Source organism: Chanodichthys erythropterus, chromosome 7 (assembly GCF_024489055.1).
Source record: "Chanodichthys erythropterus isolate Z2021 chromosome 7, ASM2448905v1, whole genome shotgun sequence".
Classification (NCBI taxonomy): domain Eukaryota; kingdom Metazoa; phylum Chordata; class Actinopteri; order Cypriniformes; family Xenocyprididae; genus Chanodichthys; species Chanodichthys erythropterus.
The window spans coordinates 26995785-27015097 of NC_090227.1; the positions used below are offsets into that span (position 1 = coordinate 26995785).

At 36.5% G+C, this 19313-nt stretch overlaps 2 protein-coding genes across 3 annotated transcripts; one reads left to right on the top strand and one right to left on the bottom strand.

Annotated features, from left to right (window-relative positions):
• Window positions 1-350: 350 nt before the first annotated feature.
• cpt1b (carnitine palmitoyltransferase 1B (muscle)) lies at window positions 351-11631 on the top strand. Its single transcript, XM_067389996.1, has 19 exons — window positions 351-716; window positions 1860-2018; window positions 2136-2275; window positions 2496-2667; window positions 2750-2851; window positions 3065-3202; window positions 3302-3379; window positions 5083-5190; window positions 5303-5387; window positions 5512-5707; window positions 7000-7185; window positions 7801-7906; window positions 8001-8117; window positions 8281-8445; window positions 8555-8689; window positions 9088-9240; window positions 9325-9438; window positions 9539-9631; window positions 11246-11631. Exons 2-19 carry the CDS (start codon window positions 1878-1880, stop codon window positions 11327-11329), a joined length of 2313 nt encoding a protein of 770 aa, XP_067246097.1. The 5' UTR covers window positions 351-716; window positions 1860-1877; the 3' UTR covers window positions 11330-11631.
• On the bottom strand, window positions 11478-18738 carry sephs1 (selenophosphate synthetase 1). 2 transcript variants are annotated; one of them, XM_067389997.1, is made up of 9 exons: window positions 18703-18738; window positions 16767-17011; window positions 16404-16507; window positions 16184-16291; window positions 14868-15022; window positions 14662-14752; window positions 14482-14581; window positions 14187-14399; window positions 11478-12750 (listed from the first exon to the last, which is right to left on the bottom strand). In XM_067389997.1, the coding sequence occupies exons 2-9, from the start codon at window positions 16957-16959 to the stop codon at window positions 12536-12538; spliced, it is 1179 nt and encodes a 392-aa protein (XP_067246098.1). In that variant the 5' UTR covers window positions 16960-17011; window positions 18703-18738; the 3' UTR covers window positions 11478-12535. The 2 variants fall into 2 exon arrangements, with proteins under 2 accessions (XP_067246098.1, XP_067246099.1); XM_067389998.1 differs by lacking the exon at window positions 18703-18738 and adding an exon at window positions 17130-17214.
• Between the last annotated feature and the right edge of the window lie 575 nt (window positions 18739-19313).

Here is a 19313-nt window from a genome sequence, read left to right on the forward strand (position 1 = left end):
ACTGGCATCATGGCAGCAGGTTTTGGACAGGTAAGTGCCACTCACATTTTATTTAAAAAAAAAAAAAAAAGTACTTTACAAATGTACAGTGCTAACGTTCTTCAAGTTCCTTGTTATTCAGTATTAAAAAGCCTGTGTTTAAGATGTCTAAACTATTACATAACATATTCGCAAACCTCATTTCATGGATATTTTACAAAGACAAATCCCTACATGTACACAAGGTCTCTCAGTCTCTGTCGTCAGAGTGCTCTGGCATGTAGCCGTGGGATATTTCCAGCTGCACAAGATTTGGGCCTGTGTTTGATCATACAGTGTGTACTTACAGTACAGCCACCAGTTTGACTCTGCCTCGAGAGTATCCAGTTACACATACACAGAACGAGAGAGGGAGCTTGCATTTATGAGGGCCACTATGTAACAGGTAGTTTAGAACATACAAGAAAGCAAACACTCAGAAAAAAGGCAACTTGCAAAATAAAGGAAAACAGAGAGGGAGGGAGGGAGAGGAGAAAGTTTGAGTAGAAGAGGAGATAACTAGTCACTGAGCAACAGACTTCCTCCCAGAGTGCATGAGGAGTCGACTGAAGGGCACAAGAGTAAAGAACAATTGACTTCCACTGAGGACATTCCAGCTCTACTGAGAGAAAATTGGATCTTTTTATCCACTGAGTTTCATCTGACTTACACTGTTTTGCTGTCACGTTGCATTGCAGGTAATGTAAATTTGTTATATTTCTTATTAAAACTTTAGAGACACTCTGAAACATTCTGTTTTATAATGCCTCAAACTGAGTTTTGTGTAGTTGCATCAGAGTTTGTGTTTTCTAATTTTACAGCTTTATTACACTTATGCCTCCAAGTATGGCTATTATTTTGGTTATAACATAAATATTTTCCATGTAGTACATATTTAGGCACTGTTAAAGGTTACCTAAGGTACAACATTTAAACATGATTTTTATTGTTATAACATTCTGGTTTTTGAAATTTACGTATTGTTTATATTGTCCTATTATGTGTTAGACAAAATTTGCAGTTTACAGAAATAGAAAACTATTGGTTGAAAGGTGCTATGTCAAATTTAATATAAAACATCTATTTTTATAATATAAAATGCATATTCTATAAAACAAAATCTCCTCAGTCTTGCGTCAGATGTCACGTGTGTTTTGGCCAGTGTCACTGAAACTTCACATAAGAGCACAGCCCTCCCAGATGTCCTATTAGGTTATTTCTGACTGTTCAACTTTGTCCCACTTCTTCTGGCTGCAGTCATATGACATGGAAAAAGAAACATAAGCTTGACAGTGTCACAGCATAACTGAACTCTGTGACTTCAGAGCGATACATGTCCTTTAGGTTCCTATATAGGTTCTTCTAATAAACCCATTTTTTGTTCTAATAAACCCATTTTAGCAGAATCTTACAAGAGACTTATTAAAGGCGCATTCTCACCTGAGGTGAAATGGCATAGTGGTGATGGATTTTAATAATTCTCCAGTTCATAAATTTCCCCTGCCAGGTTTCAACCTCAAGCCTTCAATAAGGACATAAATTCCTTGAATTTTATTATAATTTGAGGACTTTAAGTTCTTTTTAAGAAGTTCTTTTTAATTATTATTAAGTTATATGATGTTTGTTTCCGCAGTGACTTGCAATATACCGCAGGAACATTCAACTTGAGGTCAAGTGTCACAATGGTGATAATCCATCAGTTACCCTTTGTGTCACCTTTCACTTAGTAGCCCAGATCTCTCCACTATAGACTACACCATCCGAGCTAAAATGGCATATAAACATAGCATAAACTTTGTGTCTGCAAAATATATTTTAATATGGCCTGTCTCATTCCTCAGGCATTCTGAGCCTGTATAATGGCAGAGGCTCATCAGGCAGTGGCATTTCAGTTCACGGTCACACCGGATGGCATAGACCTACAGTTGAGCCGTGAGGTTCTCAAACACATCTACATATCTGGAGTAACATCATGGAAGAAACGTGCCATCCGCTTCAAGGTGAATCAATCAATCAATCAATCAATCAATCAATCAATCAGTCAGTCAGTCAGTCAGTCAGTCAATCAATCAATCAAATGAAGGTTATATATATTCTTTTTATTTTATCTTGAGTAGAACAGTGTTCTCACGGGTGTGTACCCCGCCAGTCCCTCCAGCTGGCTAATCGTAGTTATTGCGATAATGAGCACCATGTATGCCAGGATCGACCCCTCCATGGGCATGATTGAAAGGATCAAGACATCTCTACCAGTGAGGTAACTTCCTAACACATTCATGGAAACTTCATGATGGTTATATATAAACACAGATGCATAAATTGTAGCCGGCATCGTGCATGACTAAAGCAGCTTAAAAACAGACATGAAAGATGTACTCTGTATAGATGGCATGCAAATGATCTTTTTGGTTTTGAATATATAGTTTTATATAGTCAGACACAATTATTTGAAATACTTTTTATATTTTCCCTTGCAGTGAATTTATGACCGTTCAGACTCAGATGGTGTTGAGTGCCATCCTGTTTGCCACAGGCCTGTGGTTATCTTTCATCTTCCTTCTGCGGTACATCCTGAAAGCTCTCCTGTCCTATCACGGCTGGATCTTTGAGTCACATGGCAAAATGAGCTTCTCTACTAAAATCTGGCTGGTGCGTCTCCCATAAAATAAAATTTTAGGAATAATGCAGTTTAAAAAGCAGTTAGATTTATGAATTGTTTGGTCTGTTTTAGAGTCTTGTAAAGCTGTTGTCTGGTCGGCGGCCGTTGCTCTACAGCTTTCAGGCATCTCTGCCCCATCTGCCAGTACCGAGCATTGATGACACAATCAGCAGGGTAAAATATCATCAGATGTCATGAGTCTAATATATATAATATAATGTTATCAAGAGTTAATGCTGGTCACATTTAACCCTATAATCAAAAGGTTGGGCTTAAATATTACATGATTTCCTTGAGATTCACTTTTCAATATTCTGTGTATGATTAAACATTACACTCTGCTTTGGCTGTTTTCCTTTATATGATATGTTCTCTTCATTGTTTTAGTATCTAGAATCAGTTCGACCTCTTCTGGATGATGAGCAATATAAACAGATGGAAATTGTTGCTAATGACTTCAAAAAGGACCCTGCCCCCAAATTCCAAAAACACCTCAAACTCAAATCCTGGTGGGCCACGAATTATGTAAGTAAACAAAGCTAGAGATTTTCTACATGAGTGGACTATAAATCATTGGAGACCCTTCTTATAAATGCTGTTTAACTAACAGACATGTATTAACAGGTGAGTGACTGGTGGGAAGAGTATATCTACCTGAGAGGACGCGACCCCATCATGGTCAACAGCAACTTTTATACAATGGTGAGTATGAATTGAAATCACCCTTGACATGGTTTGGTGAGTGTAGGTCTACTTCTAATGAAACAGGAAGTTGGGGTGGTACAAATCAAAAGGCTCATCTCTTTATTTTTAATTAATAACGTTTCATTTACATCAAGGCCGTGAAGCATGATTTGTTACTTGCTATTACCATTCAGACCACAGGTTTGATTGACATTTAATTGGACAAAAATTGGTATTATTTTGGTTTGTTTTCCCAGAAGAGAAAAACTGTTCATTTTGAATCATTATAAGTTTGTTAAGAGTTCATTTTAAGGAGTAAACCAGCATAAAAGACATAAAAGACCCACAAAAAGTCCAATTGTGATCTTTTTTTTAAAAGATGACAAAATAAATAGCATCTCTAACAGGTACTCAAACTTAAATTTCGGTTACACTTTATTTCGATGCATGGTCCACTTTAGACATTCTACTAACTATAAGTAACTTTGCAAATAACATGTCAACTAACTCTCATTAGATTATTAGTAGACTGTTTAGGTGGTAGGGTTCAGGTTAGTAGAATAGGTGGACGTGCTTGCAATGTTACTTAGTATGTCTGTTAGGGGAGCATCAAAATAAAGTGTTATCAGATATTAAGTAGACAGTCTACTTATACTCTAATGGGAGTTAGTTGACATGTAGTTGCAAAGTTAATTATTAGTAGAATATATAAAGTAGACCATCGAAATAATTTTTTAAATGCTGTTGAAATTCATATCAACTGAAATGAAAACAATGGCGCCACCTGCTGACTAACTATGAAAAAAAACAAAAAAAAACAGTTGAAGTTCATAAACATTTAAAGGGTTAGTTCACCCAAAAATGAAAATTCTGTCATTTATTACTCACCCTCATGTCGTTCCACACCTGTAAGACCTTCGTTAATCTTTGGAATGCAAATTAAGATATTTTTGTTGAAATCCAATGGCTCAGTGAGGCCTGCATAGCCAGCAACGACATTTCCTCTCTCAAGATCCGTAAAGGTACTAAAAACATATTTAAATCAGTTCATGTGAGTACAGTGGTTCAATATTAATATTATAAAGCGACGAGAATATTTTTGGTGCACCTAAAAACAAAATAACAACTTAGTGATGGCCGATTTATAAACACTGCTTCAGGAAGCTTCAGCGCGTTATTAATCTTTTTTTGTCGAATCATGATACGGATCACGTCAAACCTCCAAACTGCTGAAATCACGAGACTTTGATGCTCCGAATCATGATTCGACACAAAAGATTCATAACGCTCCGAAGTTTCATGAAGCAGTGTTTTGAAATTGGCCATCACTATATAAGTCGTTATTTAGTTTTTTTTTTTGGTGGACAAAAAATAATTCTCGTCACTTTATAATATTAATATTGAACCACTGTACTCACATGAAGTGATTTAAATATATTTTTAGTACATTAATGGATCTTGAGAGAGGAAATGTCATTGCTGGCTATATGGAGGCCTCACGGAGCCATCGGATTTCAACAAAAATATCTTAATTTGTGTTCCGAAGATGAACGAAGGTCTTACAGGTGTGGAACAGCATGAGTGTGAGTAATAAATTACATTATTTTCATTTTTGGGTGAACTAACCCTTTAAGTTGTTTGTTTGTGGTTGAGTTTTGTTTTTTTATAGCTTTGTTTAATAAAACTTTCTATATTCATAACTCTCACTCTCTGTCTGTCAGGACTTCCTCTATGTGATCCCAACACAGAGACAGGCTGCACGAGCAGGAAATGTAGTTCATGCCATGCTGCAGTATCGCCGAAAACTAGAGCGAGGAGAACTTACCCCGGTACAGACACATACAACACATAAAAATAGTTCTTTCCATCTATTACATTGAAACACATGCAAAAATAAATAATAGAAAGTTTCCCATCATGCTCGCTGTTTTTTCTTCTCAGCTGAGAGCTCTTGGGATTGTCCCTATGTGCTCTTTTCAGTATGAGAGGATGTTCAACACCACTCGTATCCCTGGCATTGAGACTGGTGAAGACATTTTTCATTTATGTTTTACATTCTATTTGACTATAGATGATAGGCCTAGAGATTCATGGATGCTTATTTCAAACCATGAGATGATGGTTTCTCACACGCCTTTGTTTATGCTCAGATTTTGTGCAGCATCTGAAGGACAGGAAGCACTTGGTGGTGTACCATCGAGGCCGTTTCTTTAAGGTGTGGTTGTACTATGGTGGTCGCCACCTCTGGCCCTCAGAGCTTGAGTTGCAGTTTCAACGTATCCTGGATGACAAATCTGAATCTCAACCTGGAGAGATCAAGCTCCCTTCACTGACTGCTGGGAACAGGTGAAGACCTTGCAATATAGTCTTGAGACTGTGTACTAAACCAGAGGCTTTCAAACTGGGGTCTTCAGACAGTTCAAAGAAAAATATTTTATATTGATAAAATATTTAAGTCATAGTTGTAGTAGTAGTATATAATAACAATGTAAGAACATGAATATTTTTGTAAATTAAATATACTAAAAAAAGTTATTTTAAGAAATAAAGAAAGATAAAGAAATCTTCTTCTTTAAAGGGTTAGTTCACCCAAAAATGAAATTTCTGTCATTAATTACAAACTAAGATATTTTTGATGCAATCCAAGAGTTTTTTTTATCCCCCATTATAGAAAGCAATGTAATTACTGTCATTCAAGATCCAGAGAAGTAGTAAAGACATTGTTAAAATAGTGACTACAGTGGTTCAATCATAATGTTATCAAGCAACGAGAATACTTTTTGTATAAAAATAAGGACATTTTTTGAATAAAGTCATTATTTTTGTTTTGTTTTTGCAAACAAAAAGTATTCTAACATTAAAGGTGATAGAGAGGATTTTTTCGTCGACTGAGAATCCAAAGACTGTTAGTGAGTTTTTGAAATGAGCGCATGCGTAAGAACAACCCTCCTCCTTCACAGCTCATTTCAAAGGAACGCCTCCCAAAACTCGTGCACGAGTATTGGAACACGAGTGTTTACCACCGGCATTTGCTGTATCGTGTTAGTGGATTCATTATGTCGGACTCACCGCAGGTAACTCATAATCTGCAGTTGTAAGTCCTGTCTCTGGACAAAAACATTGCATGCGGCGCCTGTGGAGTGTGGAAAGTTACTGGAGAGCGCAGCCACGCACGTCTCTCACAAGGAACGTCACGGCAGTGATTGACAAGCCAGAGGGCCAATCGTTTACACGATGATCGCGTAAACGATTGGCTGATGTTTTTAAGGCCCTACCTCGTGCACAGATGATGTATATTAATATTATTCCTTTCGGTGCACCTAATAGTCTTTTATCAGTTAGTAAAGACAGTTTCAAGTAATATTGCAAAAATGTATAAAACAAAACATCCTCTTTAGTCACTGTAGTCACGTGGACTATTTTAACGATGTCTTTACTACTTCTCTGGACCTTCAATGTGGTTAAATTAGTTACTTTCTATGGGAGAAAAAAAAGAAACTCTCGAATTTCATCAAAAATATCTTAATTTGTGTTCTGAAGATGAACAAAGGTCTTGCAGGTTTGGAACGACATGAGAGTGAGTAATTAATGACAGAAATTTCACTTTTGGGTGAACTAACCCTTTAACACTCACGCAGGGTTCCTTGGGCCAGGGCACGTTTAAAGTACTTCAGGGAGGGTGTCAACCGGGCATCCCTGGAGGCCATTGAGACGGCTGCTTTTTTCCTGACCCTGGATGATGAGGCGCATGGATATGATCCAGAGAACATACGATCACTGGACCTCTACGCCAAATCTCTACTGCATGGAAAGTGCTACGACAGGTAGGAACCAGTATTGTTTCAGTACACTCTAAAAAATGCTGGGTTAAAAACAACCCAAGTTGGGTTGAAAATTGACAAACCCAGCAGTTGGGTTAAATATTTGCCCAACCTGCTGGGTAGTTTTACTTAACTTTTTAAAAATTACAGTATTGCTTACTTAAAATGAACCCAAAATATCTTGAAAATTAACATTTATTAATATGTTTAATAAATGAACATTTTAATTTCAGATTCATTTTAAGTCAGCCGTATCAATCAGTCATTTTCAAACAATAGTTGGGTTAAATAAAACTACCCAGCAGGTTGGGCAAACATTTAACCCAACAGTTGGGTTAAAACAACCCAATCGCTGGGTTTGTCCATTTTCAACCCAACTTTCCTTTTTTGAGTGTATCATTTAATATATTTTTAGTTCAGGTTTTTAGTAATTTTGTAATGTGCTTTTGGCATTTTTATTTTTATATTTCTATTTAGCTTTATTTTATTTAATTTCATTTTTAGTTTTAGTCATTTTAGTACTTCAACAAACTTATTTCAGTTAGGTGCGAATGTGACATTTCGAATTTAAACAAACAGAAATGTACATTAACTGAACAATCTTCTCGCACATGTCAGGTGGTTTGATAAATCTTTCACTTTGATCGTCTACAAGAACGGTAAATTGGGCGTCAACACTGAGCATTCATGGGCTGACTCCCCTATCGTTGGACATATGTGGGAGGTAAACAAAGAATAATAATAATTTTAAATATATTTATTTTTAAATTACACTAATCGGCTGTAAGAAATAACATCCATTACAACTTTCTGTTTAGTATGTTTTGGCCACAGACTGTTTCCACCTGGGATATACTGCAGAGGGACATTGCAAAGGAGACATCAACAAAAGCCTGGTACCCCCTACTAGACTACAGTGGGACATCCCAAAAGCGGTATGAATTACCTTTACATTTTAGTTCTTGACATTTTTCATTTTAAAGATGGACAGATTAAACTAATTTTAATTTTATGCAAGATGATTTATTATTATACACCCTGATAGCTGTAAGATCATTTCTACATTGTTAACTGATTAAAGTTCCTTATGTCTCTCAGTGCCAGGAGATTATTGAAGGTTCGTACATGATTGCAAAGGGAATTGCTGACGATGTGGATTTCCACGGCTGCTTATTTAATGAGTTTGGGAAGGGCCTGATCAAGAAATGCAGAACAAGTCCAGATGCTTTTATCCAGCTGGCACTGCAACTAGCTCAATACAGGGTACAAGACACACATATGTACTGTACATGTATGTCCCTCTGCAAAAATGTGTCTGTATATTGTGAATAAATTCTTTAATAAAGTTCATTTTTTTGTTTTGTTGGTGTAGGACAAGGGTGAATTCTGTCTGACTTATGAATCCTCCATGACACGCATGTTCCGTGAGGGCCGGACGGAAACTGTGCGCTCATGCACCTGCGAGTCCACTGCGTTTGTGAAAGCAATGGACGATGAGAGCATAACGGTAAGAGCAATATATTTACAGACCCAACCCAGAGGTCATATCTACAAAGTTGAGTAATAGTGCCAAAATAAACATTTTAATAGATGACAACTTTTGTTTTTGTATAATTATAAATATAAAAACATTTTGTCAGTATTGTTCATGACCACGTTGAAACATCAACACCCAGACAGCAGCGTAGTGTCGGCCCAGATCCGGCCCACATCTGGTCCATGTGCAATCCACATTTACCAGATGTGGGCCGGATCTGGGCCACACTAAGTTGCTGTCTGGGCACTGACTGGGTGCACCTTTAAATCAGCACATATAAGCTTTGATTTGGACAAAATCTGCATTTGTTTGAATCTTCTTCTAAGTGATATTGTTATTAACTTGTCTGACCTTTTCTTATTTACCAGAATGAGCAGAGGTTAGAGCTCTTCAAAATTGCTGCTGAGAAACATCAGAACATGTACCGTCTGGCTATGACAGGAGCTGGGATCGACCGGCATCTCTTCTGCCTCTACGTTGTGTCCAAAGTAATGGGCATAGACTCACCCTTCCTCAAACAGGTGAGTGCAAGTCTGTTTTGTGATTATACATATGACCTCCCCATTTAATTTAACTGAAGTCTCAAGGACACCTTCTTTTGATAGGTTTTGTCTGAGCCTTGGCGTCTCTCCACCAGTCAGACCCCTCAACAGCAGCTCAATCTCATCGACATTCAGAAGTTTCCCAAGTACGTGGGAGCAGGAGGCGGCTTTGGGCCTGTGAGTGTCTCCCCCTAAAGTACACAACGTGTCATTGTGTTTAGTAAATGAATATACCCAAATATTTGACCAGTTTTGATTTATAATTCTTTATATGCAGGTTGCTGATGACGGTTATGGTGTTTCTTACATCATTGTCGGCGAGAATCTCATTACATTCCACATTTCCAGCAAGTTCTCCAGCCCTGAGACGGTAAGAGAATTTAAAACTCTGGCATTTTTCATAACTCATTTTACAACTACTTTGAGAACAGATGATACATAAAGGCCACACACTATTCAAATATAGACCTTTGTTATGGCCTCGTTCACACCAAGAATCATAACTATATCAGCGTCCACACCAACAGACGATATGTTTTATGGGAGCACGCGCTACTGTTACATTTTGTGTAACGTAGTTGTTTTTTTTCAACGTAATTGAAACGCGTGCGTCAAAATAGGAAGGATTTTTGTTTGGCTGCCAATCTTTTGTTTTATTTATCAGAATGAAAAAAAGATTATTACAGGGTTATACTGGAGTATTGATAATGAAAATTAAAGCTGCAGTCCGTAACTTATTTTGTTTAAAAATTATCCCAAATCAATTTTTGAGCAAGTACTTAACCAGTCAGTGTTTTGATGGTGGGTTATAATCCAGAAAGATCCAAAAGACAATCATCAGTGACAACTGGAGATTCACCCGTAGTCAAAAAGCAAAAGACTTTGGACTGTTGAGTGGCTACAGAAATTGAAATCTACAGGTAACGATAATATAAACAGCCATAGTAATGCTGATGTTGTTAAAGGAACACTCCACTTTTTTTGAAAATAGGCTCGTTTTCCAACTCCCCTAGAGTTAAACAGTTGAGTTTTACCGTTTTCGAATCCATTCAGCCGATCTCCGGTTCTGGCGGTACCACTTTTAGCATAGCTTAGCATAGTTCATTGAATCTGATTAGGCCGTTAGCATCGCGCTTAAAAATGGAGCGTTCCTTTAACATTAACGATTGGCAGGGTATGGTTTGGCATGATCTGAGCTAAGCGATCGTTAGATTTAATCATCATTGGCAGCGCGATTTATTGTAGGCCTGATGCCTTTTTCCTCAGTTGGTCATAACAAAAGTGGTAGGCATGTTACTTGTTCAGATGATATTTTCCAGTGAAAATTCTTATATTGGTCTTACTTTCAAGACGTACAATCTGTGATTCTGAAGTACAGCATCCACACCGGTGCGGTGACTGACAGCAAACATTAGATTCATCCGCGCTGACAAGCTGTGCCGAGGCACAACACACGTACAGATAACTGTTCTGCGTATGACTGCAGTTGCAGGTTTCAAACAAGAGATGGCGGCAAAGAGGAAAAATCGTGGACTGCAGCTTTAAATATCAAACACAAATTCTATTTTATTTTAGTTATATTTTATACTTCATCGAATGAGAAAATTAAAATGCATTGAACATTTGTTTCATCATTTGAGCTGCCATTTTTAGAATACGATTTAACAATTTAATTTAGGAAAAACTTATAGTTTTTGGTGTGAACAACTTGTAATAATCCAAATTTCAGATGTGGACCAAACAAGCTTAAAAAAAAAAACATCACAGTGATCCAGTTTATCTAAAAAATAAAAAAGATCATCATTTATTCAACCTCATGTCTTTCTAAAGGAAATTTTTTAAGAACATTCTGGATTAAATAGATTTAAATATAAATTCTTTAAAAATAATTATTCTGAATGGTAAATATGATGATTTACAATCACCATTTCACACTTCTGAATCTGCTGCTTCTCTTACACTATCTTTTCCTCCCTGTCCTCAGGACTCGTTCCGCTTTGGCCAGAATATCAGACAGGCCATGCTGGACATAAGAGCTCTATTCAACCTGAAAGAGAAGAAGATGTGACTCCTATAAATGGCTGACGCAAATTGAAAGCAACAGTTTTACAATAATCTGAACAAACACCACAAAGAGCAAATATTAGGTTATGTTAGCATTAAATACATTTGTAAATATATTGTAGTTATTTATAGCAAGAACGTGCTTGGTAAAATGGTGCACTTAGATATTTTAGAGCAAATGGAAGGGGAAACAAATGTGTACAAATTTTATTGTATTTAATTGTAAATATTTTAGTATGTAGTCTTTGGCAAATGACTGTAAATATTATTCAATATTAAAATATTGAATTTAGCCTGCACTTGATTAAACAGAAAAGCTGTACATAAAAATCTGGGTCTTAACATCCAACACACACACAATCAGACACACATCTTTTCAAGAATTAAAAAAAAGATCTGAGATTTATTGGAGGGGTTTCAAGGCATATATATAATGATTAGCAAATATGAGAGACAGCGAGAAAGTATGACCTTTGTACAGAATATAAAAACAGCTCTACCACAGAACAGAACTAATGATGTTCATGTGAAACAATGAATATCATACAATATAAACTGCATCTCCAACATTTAGCACATTCTTTGAGAAACACAAGCATCAACATGCGTTTCCCAGAATACGAGGTCTTGATTTATTAGAGAGGTATAACCTTGGATTCCTTCAGTCCAACAAAGTTTCCACCGAACAGTGAGGAAGGGTTTTTTTTTTTTTTTTTTTTATCCGACGCACGAGGGATAATACAAAAGTAAAAAAAGCAATCCTTTCCTGACACACTCTTCCTCGTCACTGCAGCTTCATTAACTATTGTTCGAGGCAAAGATTATGATGTAACCTACCGCATGGGTTGTGCATACTAACAAGAAAACAAGAAATGTGCTAAAACACATCAAGGCTATTTATGAAACCGCAGGTGATGTGCGAGCAGAAGATATCTGGAAGTAATCAACAGTATCAGATAAGAATTATACTATTACTCATACGTTCTACTTGGAAGCTGCCTCACAATCGGGTGCATGGTCAGTTAATGTAACAGAAAACTATAGACATAAAAAGGCAATTGAATTTTCTTCGTTAAATGTTCTTCTGCTTTATAACCGTGTCCATGTAGAATCTGCCAGAAGGCCAAGGTGGGCAGATGTTTTATATATCATTACGCTGATATATTTTCAGGTGAGGCTAGAGTACGCTAGCTGTTATGGGCTCTCAGGTTTAAGATGTGGCTCCTGGGGTGGTGTTGACATTTTGCGTGGCTACCTGCGGTGCGACTTCGATGATGCGGGGTTTGTCGATGATGCGTGCCGTGCGGTTGCCTTTCTCTACGATGCCGATGATCCATGCCTGGTGACCCTCGCCGTACTTGGGAGATTTGATCTCGGCACAAAAACGGGCTGCTTGCTCACGTGGAAGACAGATCAGCAAACCTCCTACAGAGGGGAAAAAAAAGCAAGATTCAGATTGCTGCTTTTTGCAAGGTTAAATTGAAATGTGTAATAATAGCTTATTAAGAAGACTTTAAAGGGTTAGTTCATCTAAAAATGAAAATTCTGTCATTAATTACTCACCCTCATGTCGTTCCACACCCGTATGACCTTCGTTCATCTTCAGAACGCAAATTAAGATATTTTTGATGAAATCCAAGAGCTCTCTGACTCCTCCATAGACAGCAATTAAACCACCACTTTCAAGACCCAGAAAGGTAGTAAAAAATTCATTAAAATAGTCCATGAGACTACAGTGGTTCACACTTAATATTATAAAGTGACGAGAATACTGTCTGTGCACAAAAACAAACAAATATAAAGACTTTATTCAATAATTTCTTCTCTTCCAAGTCAATCTCCTATGTCGCTCACTTAGTAAACACAGTGCAGCGCTTCCAGGTTCTACGTCTGAACGAAGAAATGGTTGAAGTTGTTATTTATGTTTGTTTTTTGTGCACAAAAAGTATTATCATTGCTTCATAAAATTAAGGTTGAAACACTGTAGTCACATGGACCATTTTAACGATGTCTTGACAACCTTTCTGGACCTTGAAAGTGATAGTTAAATTGCTGTCTATTGAGGGGTCAGAGAGCTCTCGGATTTCATCAAAAATATTTTAATTTGTGTTCTGAAGATGAACGAAAGTCTTATGGGTTTGAAACAACAAGTGGGTGAGTGATTATTGACAGAATTTTAATTTTAGGGTGAATTATCCCTTTAATACAGGCATAAAATACACATACAGTGGTATATAAACATCTGAGAACATAGTGAAAACACTGCCTCCCCATTTAAACTTGGAAATAAACAATTCTGAAAGGAAAAAGAAAAGCTATAACTATTTCAAATAAGAAATGTTTCTTGAGCACCAAATCAGCATTTTAGAATAATTTCTGAAGGATCATGTGACACTGAAGACTGAAGTAATGATGCTGAAAATTCAGCTTTGACATCACAGAAATAAATTACATTTTAAAATATATTCAGATAGAAAACAGTCATTTTAAATTGTAATGATATTTCACAATATTACAGTTTTTACTGTTTTTTTTTTTTTTTCTTTTTTCAATTCAATGCAGCCTTGGTGCGCATCAGAGAATTCTTTTAAAAACATAAAAAAAAAAACAATAAAAAAAAAAAAGTCCCGACCCCAAACTTTTGAATGGTATTGTATGCCTACATTTTTTTTATTAATATATTTTAGATTTTCAATCTATTTGGTTGATTGTAAATTACATTTTATTTTTAAGTTTTCTTCATGTAAAAATATAAAATGGGTAAAAAAAATTTCTTCAAAGGTCTCAGACTTTCAGACAACTCAGTACAGTTTACTGCCACAAGAAAAAAAAAAAGGTGCACTGCAGATCAGAACTTATACCTGAGGTCTCTGGGCAGGTGCCGTGCATAAGGCCAAACATGTTTCCGCAAGCTTTGCTGACGGCAGCCATTTTGGCGAGAACTGGCAAGTTGTGAATGACGAAGGACACCTCTGTACGCTGTTGCCGCGCCAGGTTCTGAGCGTGACCCAGGATCCCAAACCCTGTGATGTCAGTCGCTGCATGTGCATTGAAGGTGTGCATCAGCCCGGCAGCTGGACAGAAAAAGAGACGGACACAAGTCAAACGTTTGCTGGAAATTTATTCATGAGCCGCACTCGTGTGTCATGTACTGACCTGTTCTGTTGAGCCGAGCCATGTTCAACATGGCCTCCTGATAAGCCAGTTCAACATCCTCCTGAGTGACAACCAACTTTATCTTATTCCATTTCTCTGGCTGAGACAGAAAGAAAGATAGAAAGCAGTTAGACGCTGTTCAAGCTATAATGGGTAATTAAAAATGTCTAAAACACTTACAATGTCCAGCCACTGATGCACTGCGACCGCCACTTGTGTTCCGAGTGGTTTGGTAAGAACCAGCACATCCCCTGGTACTGCATTATCTGGCCTAGAACACGCAGAAACACACATGCACAAAATTACAGGAATGGAGAGACCTATTAGTTGAGTATGAGTTGAGTATCAATAACTGGCTAGAGTAGAAATAAATTAGAGACACTTACATAATGAACTCATTAGGTTGGCACACTGTTGTGGCCACGCCTCCAAGGACTATCCAAGGATTTATAACAGTCTGACCACCTGTAACTGAGGTTCCCGCCTCCTCGGATGCATCCTTAAACCCCTGGATGACCAGCGGCATGACCTTATCACGCTCCTACAAAACACATATCACATGATTATTTATTATTATTTTTGTCTCTTGCGCAAAAAAAGTATTCTCGTCGCTTAATAAAATTAAGGTTGAACCACTGCAGTCCCATGGACTATTTTAACAATGTCTTTAGTACCTTTCTGGGCCCTGAGTGGTAATTAAATTGCTTTCTATAAAGGGGTCAGAGAGGGGTCATTAATCACGATTAATCGTTTGCAAAATAAAAGTCTGCGTTTACATAATATATGTGTGTGTGTTCTGTGTATAATAATTATGTATATATAAATACACACACATTCATGTATATATTAAAAGAAAAATGTTATATTTATATATAAAATATTTATGTTTATATGTAATATAAAATATAAATAAATATATATATTTATAATACATGCATATATTTCTAAACTTTATAACTGTATGTGTGTGTATTTATATATACATAATTATTATACACAGAACACACACATATATATTATGTAAACGCAGACTTTTATTTTGCAAATCGCGATTAATCGTTGCAGCCCTACTCAAAAGCCTGATTTATGTTTAACACTCACATTGAAACATGGTTTATCCAAAAAACGAAGTACGGATAATCAAGTAAACAAGCATGCTTCAGTCCAGTAAGTGTTTATCTTGAAATATTACTAACAATGTAAAAGTCATCCTTATGTTTACTTATACAAATCACAGGTTTCAGATTTTAGAATTATACTAAAAGATCTTTTACATGCTAAAAAACAAATTAGATGACAGAATGCATGTAGCAGATTATGTACAACAGGTTTTTCATCAAAGTTTTGATTATGTTGATCATTTAGACGCCTTAGAAATTTGTATTTTTAGGCGAACCACTCCTTAAAGGGATAGTTCAGCCAAAAATGAAAATTCTGTCATCATTTACTCACCCTTGTGTTGTTTCTTTGTTTTGCTGAACACAAAGGAAGATATTTGGAAGTAACCAAGCAGATCTTGCCCCCCGTTGACTATCATAGTATTTATTTTTCCTACTATGATAGTCAATGGGGGGCGAGATCTGCTTGGTTACAAACATTCTTCTAAATATCTTCATTTTTGGGTGAACAATCACTTTAAAATAACTACACCTTGCGTGTATGTTTACAGATCAGTTTCACAAGGCTTTTTCCTCTGCCTCACCTTCTCTGTGAGTTTGTTGCTGACACCAAGGAGCATCAGCATGTTATCGCATTCTGTTACACCCATGGCGTACAGGTCACTCAGCACATTGGCACAAGCAATTCTCCCCTAAAAACCAAGAGAATTCATAGTGGGGAAAATGTTGTTAATAAATGTAATGTGGCACATTTTCAATCTGATGCATTTAATTATTTAATGTTACTCTGAAGTGAGTATTTACCATCATATATGGATCATCCACTATGGGGTAGATATAGTCTGTGGTCTGCACAAGTGACAATCCTCCATGTCTCAACGGAATCACACAAGTGTCCATACCAATGCCTATTGGAAGTAAAGGTTCACGCAACTATAAAAAAATAGCTCATGAAAAATTGAAAATTCTGTTTTTTCATATAAGATTTAGAAACTACATCAAGGTCTAAATAAAGAGTATATAAATGACACATTTTCCTCTTTTTGGAGAACAATTCTTTTAAGGATTTGTCTTTTTCTTTTTCCAGACTAATGAAATAGCTTTAAAAAATGTTAAAAAATAATAATAAAAAGTATATTCTAGCTGTGTGTGTGTGCAGTTAAGCACCTAATCTGGGCATTACAGCTCCGAGGAACTGCTCATCTTCCTGATAATGGTTTTCCTGCAGGGATTCTAGAAGTTTTTGGAGCACATCTTGAGGGACTTTGCAACCTGTTCCCTTGAGCTCTGTGAAGCGTGTTAGTCTGAAGTTCTTGTCCAGATCATAACTCTCTGGGTTAAAAGATTCCCGCACCGACATGTTTAAAAAACTTCACTGGCACGCTCCTCCTTCACACTGTGGGAATGGCTATCTGAAAAAAGAAGAAACAAACATTAGTGTGTAAACATACAAAATTATGACATTAAAAGAGATAATTCAAACAACATCCATACATATAATATCCAGTGATAATAAATATAGTATTTTACCATTTCACCCTAAATATGAATCAAAATAATGCAACAGTTTTGCACAAATGTCTTTGCACTGATGCTCAGAGGTGATCCTCCCCTTTAAATACATCAGCTATGTTCAAAGCTCTTGTTGAGCTGAATTCACTGTACATCCTCCTTTGTTTACATGGCAACGTTTTTCTCTCCCTCTGAATCACTCTGTTTAACAGCCCGACTCATAACTGAATAAAAAACAAAACACTCAAACATACGGATTTAACGAATTCTGCTCTTTATTTATGCTTTATTTCTTCTGATAAATAATAGGATCTTTAAAAACAGATCATGCAATACATTTTATGTATGTACAGATATATGAGTGCATGCTGATGTTGTGATCTCTTGGATCAGTTCGAAATGCACTGATGTGGCGCGCGCTCTCTATTCAAGACTGATTCTTTTTAGTGATTCGATTCGTTTGAAGAGTTCGTTCAATGAATCAGGGGGAAAATATTTGACTCGTTTTTATCCATCACCCAAGAGCTCCCAAAGTTCTCCGCGCAACTTTTTTAATTATTGAGCACAACAAATACATTAAATTTATAATGTCGATTAAGACACCAACTACTTCAGTAAAGACAGCAGCAGCAAAAACAAAACAAAACAAAAACCTAGAGCAAATTACCTGGGTAAAGTTGGTTTTATATTCGTACATTCGGACTTCTGATAAATTCAGACTTTCCAGTAAATGTGCAATAAATTAAATGTTTGTGAATTTTAAGCAGCGACAGGATATTGACAACCACATTGTCAACTTACAACATTTTTCACAGTCGATCAAAATAGGCAAGTATTGTTTTAATGGCATATTTACTTGTGAATGTCCACTGAATGTCCAATGTAGTGTGATTAACAAGGCTATTGAATACGGATGTCCGAATGTGCGCATATAAAACCAACTTTACCAAATGAGCAATTTAGTTCAGCAAACAAATTCAAAATATAGCAGTTTGCTGAATTGTTTGCTCAAGCTAGATGAATAGCAATGCAGTCTTTTAAAAACGAAAAATGAGGTTTTGCCTTCATTTATGTACATTTATGAATGCAAAGATAATGAATAATCAACAATAAAAGTTACACAGGGGCTGGCAAACGGCTTGCATGAGTCATTTTAAAAAGAATCATGTCAAATGAACAATTCGCTAGTGAATCACTAATACCGCTGCACGCGCTGATCCAGTGCAACGCCTCCCGCTGCTCGATTACATTTCGTTACATCTAATATACAATATAACGTATGCATGCTTTAAAGAAACTGTTTAAAAAGACAGATTAGCCATATTAATAACAGAAGCAAGCCGGCCGAAGTGTTTCTAAAAATGTCGGCGGTGGAAAAAATTAACCCTTAAAGCGCCCACGCCATGATTGCAGTGTGCACAACAGAGTAATAATATAGAATTAAAATTATTTGGTGCACTTTACACAAATTCCGCTGACTATGTCTCCTACTGGAATAAATTAGATAGCTCTCCTCACACTTAATGCATTGTGGCACAGTTATATTCGTGCCCCATTTCCCCTTTAATTGTGCTGTTCAGTTTGTGCTTACCGGTTTCGCTCGATACAAGAGACGCGACGTTCCCGCAATGCACCGCGCGCAGAAAGGGCGCCTCGAAAATGTGCCTGAAAAGACTGACGCTGAATTCAATACTCTATTTCTTGACGAACAACGCCATATTCATTATGCATACAAGATTTTTTTAACTGTTCATGTAGTGATACGCTAATTCCGAACATCATTTCAAGCTAATAAGTGTTCTGAGGAGATATTTTAATTAAAAAGTCGAAGTTCTATAAGGGTCCTTCTTTCCCGCGTGACGTAATCACCTCCCCTTTAAAGGAGATCGGAGTGTGGCAACAAAAAATGTCCACATTTTTTGTACCTTTAAACTTTACTGTGGTCTTGCCAGTTTTAGAAGTATTTACAGATTTTTGTCTTTGCTTTATATGAGTATTATTTTTGGTTACTAAATAAATGATCGTTTCAATGATGATGAATGTTTTATTATACATTGAATTTTGTTTTTGTAAATTCTACATCCACAAATGCAAATATATCACTTTTATGATATATACAACTTCAAAATCTGTTAACAAAAATGTAAAAATGCTTTACTCTTTTTCTATCCTTTAGTTCACCCAAAAATGAAAATTCTGTCA

Coding starts and splice junctions, on each gene's coding strand:
- cpt1b (XM_067389996.1), top strand. CDS start 1,878: ATGGCAGAGGCTCATCAGGCAGTGGCATTTCAGTTCACGGTCACACCG. Junction 2,019..2,135: donor AACGTGCCATCCGCTTCAAG/GTGAATCAATCA, acceptor TATCTTGAGTAG/AACAGTGTTCTCACGGGTGT. Junction 3,203..3,301: donor CCTGGTGGGCCACGAATTAT/GTAAGTAAACAA, acceptor ATGTATTAACAG/GTGAGTGACTGGTGGGAAGA.
- sephs1 (XM_067389997.1), bottom strand. CDS start 16,959: ATGTCGGTGCGGGAATCTTTTAACCCAGAGAGTTATGATCTGGACAAG. Junction 14,753..14,867: donor CAACCTAATGAGTTCATTAT/GTAAGTGTCTCT, acceptor TGCGTGTTCTAG/GCCAGATAATGCAGTACCAG. Junction 14,582..14,661: donor TGCATCAGTGGCTGGACATT/GTAAGTGTTTTA, acceptor TTTCTGTCTCAG/CCAGAGAAATGGAATAAGAT.